Source organism: Aulonocara stuartgranti, assembly GCF_965226115.1.
Source record: "Aulonocara stuartgranti genome assembly, chromosome: 12".
NCBI lineage: Eukaryota > Metazoa > Chordata > Actinopteri > Cichliformes > Cichlidae > Aulonocara > Aulonocara stuartgranti.
The window spans coordinates 36,969,325-36,979,833 of NC_138948.1; the positions used below are offsets into that span (position 1 = coordinate 36,969,325).

General features: G+C 42.0%; 1 protein-coding gene across 4 annotated transcripts; it reads left to right on the plus strand.

Annotated features, from left to right (window-relative positions):
* Nucleotides 1-260: 260 nt before the first annotated feature.
* LOC309718374 (LIM domain transcription factor LMO4-B-like) lies at nt 261-4,710 on the plus strand. 4 transcript variants are annotated; one of them, XM_082553523.1, is made up of 6 exons: nt 300-685; nt 796-919; nt 1,561-1,798; nt 1,899-1,995; nt 2,266-2,424; nt 3,118-4,710. In XM_082553523.1, the coding sequence occupies exons 3-6, from the start codon at nt 1,584-1,586 to the stop codon at nt 3,124-3,126; spliced, it is 480 nt and encodes a 159-aa protein (XP_082409649.1). In that variant the 5' UTR covers nt 300-685; nt 796-919; nt 1,561-1,583; the 3' UTR covers nt 3,127-4,710. The 4 variants fall into 4 exon arrangements, with proteins under 4 accessions (XP_082409650.1, XP_082409648.1, XP_082409649.1 ...); XM_082553524.1 differs by lacking the exon at nt 796-919 and having other exon boundaries at nt 261-685; XM_082553522.1 differs by having other exon boundaries at nt 279-919; nt 1,509-1,798.
* Nucleotides 4,711-10,509: the final 5,799 nt, after the last annotated feature.

Genomic DNA, 10,509 nt, shown 5'->3' on the forward strand with positions numbered 1-10,509 from the left:
GATTGATCAGATATTTGTATTAACAAGCCTTTGAACTGGTGAACCCAATAAACTGACACATAATAAAGTCTGGCTTGTAAAATATAGTCAATCAAATACTTCAGTGTATTATTACTTAAGTAGTATGGTACTCTTAAATCATAACAATACACAGTATATAGATAATTATATAGATATGGATTCAGAGGTGCAAACGCATTTACACGATCGTCTAGATATGAAGTTTTAACTAACTTTTCATAATTTCTTGTGTAGAATCTGCAGTTTAAACGACAGTTTTCTGTGACGTAGGAGATATATATCTAAACTCAGCTATTCACTGCCTTTAAAGAAATGCCCACACAATGTTGAATATTCCAAAGCACTGTAAAATATCCTTCCATAATTATAGAGTTTACACTCTCAGTGAAGCTCTGTAAGGAGCTCAAGGAATGAAAATATGCATATTAATAAGGCCCCATAAACTCATAAATCATTTTGACTGTGGACACGCCTCCTGCTCTTCTACTGGCTGCTACGTGCCTCTCGTCGGCTGCGTCCCCTCTTGGTAATTTAAATAGCCCCCTTACGGAATTTGATGAATAGGGTCGCTGTCAAAAGCGTCAGACGGAGGGGAGAGCTGACAGACAGACAGCTGTGACGGAGAGCGGAGGAGCACGAGCTGCGTCATGTGTCGTCCTCACGCGTACGTCTAGTTATTTATCCGCGGAGTTGGACGTCGGGGAGAGTTTGCTCAACTATTACCGTCCCGGGCTTAATGTTCCGTGGCTAATCCTGTTTTGTTCTTTTCTGGAGCGATATGGATCCTGGAGCATGTCGAGCTTAAGTGTGGGGCCACAGCTTTGAGCGTGCGCAGGCTGAATATTTCTCCAGGTTCAAAAAGTTCTCTCGTCAGGAGGAAAAGCTTCGTCTCCGCAAGGTAACGCGTCTTTTTCTCCTGTTGTTTTACGTCCGCACGCGCATTTCTGAGCACAGCTCCGCTTTCAAAGCTAGCAGCTCGTGTCATTAAGTAGCATCTAGGCTACGATATAATAATATAAACCTAAAGGACGCGAACAGAAATAGTTTTTGATGTTTCCAGTTACCGGAACTCTACCAAAAGTAACATTTGGTGACTTTCCCCACCCCTCCAGCGCGCGCGCACACACACCTTTGATCTACCGGTAACGCGAGTAAATCCTTTCCCGGTATTTTTGTCATAAAAAGCTTTCTTTTGAAACTACACAGCTCTCGAATGCAAATCTACACTGTATATTTGACCTTTTCTGCTTTACTCGCTGTGCACAAAGAATTCTGGGTAAAAAACATCACAGTAATTCTCTCATGTTGCGTATGTTCTGTTGAGGTCAGCCTGTTAGAGCATGTTGCAGTCATGCTGAAGCCTTGTAAACGTTTAGCATGTGTAACCATAAATGTGAAAAAGTGCTTCAGATTGGAACCAACTCCGTTCTCTTAAGATCTATTCCAGATATTTAATAGCATTAATGTTGTTTTTGAAATCTTTAAAGGGTGAGTGAACCTTGATTGGTTACACCCGTCTCACCCATCCTGTGTATTCAGGAGCCTCAGAGGGCCACAGCATCATGGTGAACAGCCAAGTGCCAGGTGTACCGTCAGACCCCAGGTCTTGTGCAGGATGTGGGGGGAAGATTGCCGACCGCTTTCTGCTCTTCTCCATGGAGCGCTACTGGCATACGCGCTGCCTCAAGTGCTCTTGTTGCCAAGCCCAGCTGGGGGACATCGGTACCACCTGCTACAGCAAAGGGGGCATGATTCTTTGTCGGAGCGACTACATCAGGTGAGAGCCAGAGGAAGGAGGGAAAGGAAGCTGCTGATTTTTAGATTTCCGAGGCCATGCAGATCTTACCAAAACCAAATCTTTGTTTTTGTGTTTGCAGACTGTTTGGGCACAGCGGGGCGTGCAGTGCCTGCAGCCAGTCAATTCCAGCCAACGAAATGGTGATGAGGGCACAGGGAAATGTTTACCACCTCAAGGTAAATCCCCCAGCTCTCACGTTACTGTGCTTCATCTCCCGCAGCTTGTTCGACAGAAGCATCTAGGATTTGAAGTGGAGATGTGTCAGGAGAAAAGGGAATTATACCCACACATAATCACGCTTTGAGACGTCTTTTAAGATGTTTTAGGTGCTTTTACAACAGAATTTCAGCATTGTAGAGTTTTATTTTTAATATCTTCCATCCAGCATCAACTGAAAATCGTTCAATTTTGACATGAGATTTTTTTCCTTCCCCGATCCTCTGCAGTGTTTCAGCTGTGCCACTTGCAGGAACAGACTAATGCCTGGCGATCGCTTCCATTACATCAACGGTACAATTTTCTGTGAGCACGACAGACCGGGCGCTGCCTTGCTCAACAGCCACCTGCCAGCACTCCAGAGCAGCTCTGTGCTGACAAACCAGAAGGTGAATAAGACGGAGTGTAAATTCACTGTCAGCTAACGTCACTGTGCTGGAATGAAACTTCTGTTAACTCCCTCTTTGACAGGGTAATAGCAGGCCGATGGTATTATTAAAGTGAAGAAAAATATGTGGTAACCTGACTACAACGTAAATGCAGAAAGTCTGACATTCATACAGTGCAGCCAATAAAGTTAATAGCTGTAATGCAGTCAGATCGAACCACCAAACTTCAAATTGGTAGATGAACTGCTCCTGAACTACAGCCACTGTGTTATGAAGAAAAACTTTCATTTTTCAAATAACTGAACAAAAATGTTTCACAAGTCAGAAATCACATATTTGATATGTATTATTTGGGTTACTTGGACATCGTCACTAGTCTGCAAAGAACATTAGAAACCCTTGTTCAGTCAAATATGACTGAATTGTTACTTGTAATGACATTTTTCCTTAATGTAGTGCGGTATCGCTACATTACATTAAAAATGTGCACTGATTTTTGTAAAGAACTGAAATGCAACATGTAAACAGTCCTATAATCTCCTTGCTTTTCAAAGCTGCTGCTGTCACACTGCTGTTTAGAACTGTAATAATAACAGGTATTGTGCATTGTTATGCATTAATTAGAAGATGAAGAGAGCACTTGATAAGTGATGCAGGACTCTGTGGTCACTGCTTTTGTTTGTTCATTTGCAGGTATGCTGAGTGGCAAACGTGCCCTGCGCTGCCCTTGCCTTCCTCTCCAAAGCTTCACTCCTTTCTTCTCTTGTGCTACTGTTGCCGTTGTTGTGGATTCCCATCACCACCCACCTGCTTCTCATCCCCTCCCAGAGTGGACACAGTTTCTCAGTTTCTCACTCAAGATATCCCACAACTCGTCATATCAGAGAGACCCTCTGTACTACATGCAAAGTCCCGTCTATGTTGTGGTCAATGTTAAAGTGGTCTGTGCATCATGCAAAGACTCAGGAGTTGCACTAGCAAAAGGCTGGATGCCAAGTGGAGGAGAGCAAAAGCTGCTTGAGTGAACATTTGATGGACTGCTGTAAAATGACTGAACTTTTGCTTGATGCCTTGTGGCATCACTGTTTTTATTTTTTTAATTGTATTTTTTTTATTACTAAACTCCTGATCTCGCTCTTACGTACATGTTCACCTGGAGATCTGACACTGAGGAGATAAAATTGATGGATGACAAAAATGTGAAAATATTCAGTCATTGGAAATCCTTTAACCCGCAGCAGAAAGCTTTTAAAGCCTGTCGCTGCTTTGTCACGTGTTGATTTCTCTTGTGCCCTGCACATCGACAAAGTAAAACAATCCCGTGCAACTTTATTTTTCTGCTGTATAGTTTTGTTTCTTTACCAGATGCGTGTTTGGTGTTTGTGTTGGGATGGTGGTGGTATGTGGCATTGAAAGAAAAATTCAATTAAAACGATTCTTGTAACATGTCACAAAGTGATCTGAGGTTAAGCCCGTTAGTGGCATTACAGTGGCAACATGTGGCATGGTACCTAGCGTGGTGGATGTTACTGGCTCTCTCACTCTCTTTCGCCCTGTATGGTGAAAACATGCCTGATTACCCTGAGGAATGGAATTGGGGGGCTTGAGCTCTGACCATTTACAGAAGCAATTAAACATGATCCCTGTATCTGTGCTGCTGGAGCTCCTGGGAGGCTGAACTCGGGGCATATCCCAAGGTTGACTGACTCGGTGGCTGCTTGCTTCTTATAAAGCTTAATCTGAAAGCAGGCTAATTAAAGGGGATGTAGCTCCCTCTACATCCAGGGCGTTTGAAAAAATCTTATGTATTTACTGTTTACCATGTTCCAATTAAAGCTCCCACACAGCCTGGTTTGTTTCCTGTTGCTGTTCTTTGTTCTCTGCCACTTTGCAATGCTTCTGAAATGCATTTCCTTGAGCTGCATCTAACTCGCTATGCCTTTTTAATGCTATATAAAAAGTTTCAAGTCTTAGCGCATTGTCGTAGTTTGGAGCTAATCTTGGTGTGATAGTGGCAACAGAGTGCGCCGTGTGCAGGAAGCACAAGATAGCATCTGCTCTACTTTCACACCGTGCCTGGGAGCATGGCAGCCATCAAACTCGCACCTTAATGCGCTTAGTTATTTCAAAGCGTCCCACTTGTCATGCTAGGTGCTGATACCGCATCAATTATTTATTCCACGTCTGATCAAGAAGCGTCACGCAAATTCATTAACGTATGCAAATGATCACAATTACAATTATCTTTGTATCGTGATGGTGAAGAAATAAAACCTTGGCACATTCCCGAGTCCCACCACACCACAAGTTACACTTTGCATTCAAACTAATCAAGCCTCATCTGCCTTTTCCTAATTAGCCGGAACGTTTTCAGATGCCAATTAGCGGGTCTCATGAAAAGGCACTTTGCCATGAGGCGTTGTCTTTTATCAGAGCTTCTGCAGGTGTGTGGCTCACCGTGTAGCTTGTGTCATAGGAAAGTGTTTATTCCTGCTAATTAATCATATTAACACATGCAGATGAGTGTAATTGCCTGAGCTCCTCCACCTCACACTGTGTGAAGACACAAGAAGATGCCAAGATATTTTTACATGCTTATGATGAGAAGGACAGGAGATGCCTCCTCCTTGCCCAGATACTCCTGTGACAAATCAAAAATGGCCACCCCCCTTGATGCTGATTTGTCAGTCTGTCAGCCAGAAGCACTTTCTCACGAGTGTGCCTGTGTATGTGAAGTATTTGGAACCAGACAATATGCTGGAGTTGTTTTTCAACTCTGTAATGTGTCACCAGATGTGACCTAGAGTGTGAGCACCAGAGCCAACCCCCAAACAAGCAACCAAAAAAAGCTTTGAGTATACATTTCAATAATAAATCTAAGTGCTCGTTACTTTTGTGCTTTTAAGTTGAGTATCCCCGGTTACATTTGCAGTGTCAACTATCACCCCAAACTACAGAACTGGCAGCAATGCATTCCTGCAAGTGTCAACGCTGCTAATTCTTTTCCAGAGTCTATCATGTACAGGTGATGCATTATAAACTGGAATCTGTGACATTTCAGTTTAAAGACAAATAAATGCTTTGGTAACATGACACAATTTCATTATTCTCCAGCCACTCCTAGCAACGTTGCTTCGAACCTGCAGTATCCCTTAACCTAAGACTAAAACTAAGAACACCAACTGCATCTTCCTTGTTAGATTTTACTCGAGTAGGTCAGAAAATATTTTCAGCCTGGTTCTAATCGAGATTTCTTCCTGTTAAAAGGGAGTTTTTCTTCCCACTGTTGCCAAGTACTTGCTCATTCAGGCGACTGTTGTTGTGAATTGATGTATGAAAAATAAAAAACTGATTTAAATCAAATTAAAGTGAAATTTTTACATTTTAAACTGGTACTATAAGTGACAGTGCTGCTTTTCTTATCACAGTGCAGTATCAGCAGTTTGTGTCATTTTGTGACTAACTTTTTTCATATTTTACTTGTATGAAAATGTGATTTTTCTGTGTATTAAGTGGTATTATACCGCTCTAACATAAGATTATGGATGCACAGCGAATGCCTCTGCATTACCGTAAAAATATGAGAGGCTACAGCAGCACCCCGTAGGGTTAACAGTTATCACAAGGTGCTTCATAGTGAAAGGTAAATCCTTAGAAATATTAGCAAGACAACTCTCCAGCAATCACCTATGAACAAACACTAGAAAAAAAGCCTGGTTCACTTCCTGTTAACAGGAAATATTTCATTTGTTCTGAAATATTTACTATTTATTTTGATTCAATTTTATTTATATTGTAAAAACAAGTGAAGAAGCGCTCAGTGCATCATGGGAAATTCCCCAGCAAGCCCCCGTCTACAGCAGCATAACTAAGGAATAGTTCAAGGTTAGCCCATCCCAAAGGAACATTTTAATGTTTATCTGAAAAGCAAGTGTCTGTCACACCTTAAAGGCCGGTCCGTGAAAATGCAAACTGTGAGCTGGTCGTGCAGAACAGGAGCCTGATAGGTTAACAAACAGCAACGCAGTTCCTTCAGTTCCTTTACACGTGATTATTACTTGCTAACAGAAATCTCGGGTTTACTTTTCTGCTGAGTAGTTTACTTATTCTGGTTTAATGAGATTGTCATTTTTGTTTTCAGGTGTCCTTTAGTACAATATTTGTTCCGACAATATTTTCACGGACCGGCCTTTAAGGTCAACAAAATAAAACCAGTACTGGTACCAAAAAAAAGAAGATTTATTCATAACACACGGAAAAGACCCAGGAAAACCGAGTGAACGATTAAAACGATTAAAAAAATAACGATAAAAACCTTGAAAAACGTAAATTCACACCTGAGCCTCAACTCTCGCGGCCTGGTACCAAACGACTCGGGACCGGGATGGGTCCGTGGCATGGGGGTTGGGGACGGCTAGTGTTAAGCTACTTAATTACACTTCGTTTGGATAAAAAATAAACCCTTTCACAACATTAACCACTTATTAAAGGCTGGATTTAATACATTTGCAATAAAACTGACCTCCACTGTCATGATTAACAGCCTATTTCAGAATATAAATTCCATCAGCCTCCTATGCTTGTTAAAAATGATGGCAACAGGGAGCCTCGTATTTTAAAATACAGCAAGGGATTCAGACCAAGTACATGACGAGTTGGAAATCAGATCCTCAATATGAATGATTCAAGTGAGCTTCAGTGTGTGCGGAGTGTGCTTGGTGAATGCTGATAGCCAGGTCTTGTCCACCCTGAGGCACTGAGCTCAACACAGGTATGTTTGCTGTAAAAACGCCATCTGGTTTCACTGTTGTCAGAACCCAAGCATGTAAAACGTTGAATGTTGGTGTGCTTAAAGATCTCTACGGCATTTAGCTTTGCTCGCAATCCTACCGAAAGCTCGCCGGCCTGCCAAAGCTATTTATGGTAGCTTCCAAATCCCGAAGAGCTACACGACTGTTTAGAGCCAGCTACAACAATTTCCAACACACACCTAATTTATCATAACCATAGTGTGCTGAATGTGATTTCTGAATAAAGAATAAATCAGAATCAGAATCAGAATAAAGTATTCTGATTTTGATTCTGATTCTGAACTCACTAAGGGCTCCAGTGCTGCAAACCTTGCCATTGTACTAGAGCAAAACACGAGACAGAGCTGAAACATGTAGGAAGCGAGGCATGTTCCAGTCATAACTCACTGCCTACAGCAGGGGAGTAGAGGGGCGTAATGACAGAGAGGGACTTTACAACTCCGAGCCTCATTCAGGAATGTCAGGAAGGGGAGAGGGAGAAAAGTTCTCCTGGCCAATCGGAACGCTTTGAATAATTAAAGTGATTGGCTTAATTAGCTCAATTACCTTAATTTGACCACGGAACACGGCCATATGGTGAAAGGAAACAAAAGAGGGGGGAACTAATTAAAAGTAAAATAATGAGGATTTTAATTAACTGGCTCCCTAGACAGCAGAGCGCAGGGATCAGGAGCCTGCTACCATAATTAAAGTGCTGTAACGCTGGCAACATCTCTCCTCTCTTTCTTATATCTGTGAGGGCTCTATCCATCTAATTAAATCTGTAAATAAATTAGCAACATTGAGGGTTCCTGCTTGACTTAACACCGCCTGTAATCCACCCCCACCACCTTCCCAATAACACGCTCACCTCAATTTCAGCACACTGCACCAACCATATGTAGGCAAAGGTTGAGCTAAGTTCTGTCCTAAACAGACAGATGTGTTTAGAGGGTGGCATGCATTTCATCGTGATTGTGCCGATGCTGCTTGATGAAGAGTTTGCGCCTTTCAAAACCCGGGATTCTGTTTTGAAGCTCTGGATAACACAGATCGCAGAGGTCCAGTGCCAAGGTGACATCTGCATCGTCTGCAAGTGTTGCAGCCAGCCGTCAATGCATGTCAAGTGTCATGTGGCCATCAATGTGTCGTCTGGGCTCTGCCCCTAAAACACCAGCTAGCTCGGTGTCTTTCTACTATCCTTCAGTTATACCTCCCCTGTACTCTCTGCTCAACCTGCCCCTGGCCATTTTACATCCTCCACTGCAACCAGTAGCAGCCGCCGCCCATGGAAGCAGAAGCCGTTTCATTAAAATGCATTCAGATTGACAAGAGCCTTATTTGCATATTAAATTAACAAGCACTTAAGAGTTCTGAGCGAACTGTTACACTACCAGCTCGGAGTAAATGAAGAGCAAGCAAGCGTTTGACTGTCATTACCCATAGCTGTCACCGTTGGACACGGTTGAGGAATGGTGTTTTCAGAGCTAGACTCACAAAGACAGATAAATGTGATGGAGTCAACAAATGTAACCCGCCTTTCAACCTCTGGTGTCCCAGCTACATTGTTCTACAAAGACACTGAAAGTGGAAAAAAAGCATTGAATGCCTGCAACAGGGAGAAGCTGCAGATACTTCAATCTGCCTGTAAGCTTGTACCTGGGCTTTCTCAGTTCTCTCCTCCTTATTTTTCTACTTCATTTTCCAGCCCTAAAGAATGCTTCTGGGAATCCTTCACCTGTGTTAATCCAAGTGACTGGACTGGTGTTTCTGCCTTTTTGGAGGATTTTTAATAAACAAATAATATCGGCTTTCTAGAAATTTGTGTTCAAATTTTAGTGAGTGAAAATGTAGCATTTTATTTGTCTGTTACTTAGCACTAACTAACAGTGTGTCATACAGCATATCAATGCAGCTAACTAACCAAGCAGACATTAAAGAAGTCTGGCTTAGAGTAATTTAAAGTGCGCTGGTGTCCCTGAGTGGCAGTGTGGTGATTCAGAGTGGGGCCTCTTTTAAAGCCAACAGAGAGACAAACTGAGTGAGAAAAAACTCAAAGTATGTCAAACATCTGAGCTGACGCTAATGTCAGGGCAGCACACTGATCAGTGCATTTATCCTGGATAGCCATCGCTCACTATGATGGTCAGTCACTGTTTTTTGCTGCTCCTCCTAATGACGAATGAATTTCTGTGTCTGCGTTAAGTACTGAAGTACTAATCAAAGCCTTGAAAGAACCGAAGGAACTGTGGCTCTCTGTGGTTGTGAATCCAGAACAATGACTGTAGAAAACTCTGATCATGATGATTAAGAGGTTTAGCTTACCAGACTAGTTTGACAGGATTAGCTCAACACCAACATATTAAAAAGATGCCAACTTCACTGAGTGATTATGATGTGAATTTTGCCAGCAGTGCCTGTGCTAGGGGAGCTCACAGGGGTGTTGTATCAATACCCACCTTAGCAGGCTGTGGGAGAAACCTGAGGGAGGCCTTCTCACCGCAGAGACTCACAGACAGCTGCAGGGCAGGAGGAGAAGGGTGTTTGCAAAGTGGTTGAAGCACCAGCTTACTTCACCTCTCCCCCAGTGTTCTGCTGATAGATAAAAACACAACATCAGTACACAGGCTGCACATATAATAATGGTACATTTACTTTATCTGCTGTTTGACTTTACAGCAATAATACTGAGCAGTTTTCCTGATATTCTAAGGATTGCTGTAAAGTTAACAAATAAATAATGAACTCAAGCAGACTGAACTCACTTAAACAGACAAGCGGCCTCCAAGAAGTTGCCAAAACATCTTAGTGCAAAATCAGGTTTAAACGTGCCTCTGCTTTGTTTTTGTGCTTGATTGATTGCTATAATCGCTCAGAGTATCACTTTATAATGTGTTCGTTTTATTACTGTTCTCTGTGATTTATAACCTGTTCATTACAGTTTTATCACTTTTTCATTTTGGTTTATTGCTCCTACTTGTGTGACACATTGTAACATTTCTCTAAAAGTGCTTAATAAACAAAGTCATTTCTTCACTGTGTGATATGACGCAGAACCATTGGACTTTTCTGGTCTGCAGAGCACATGTACAGTGTTATATATCACTGTTTGAATGTCTGTTCTTATTCTGTATAATGAATTTTAAGGCACCCTCACTCATATGTAAGACTACAGAAATAAATGCAGTCTATTTCCCATCATACAGTATTTGGTTCCAGTGGAACGAACCACCATTATTATCTGTGAACAATTGAAATATAAAAAAAGAAGAAATTATTTTAACTCCCCATTACT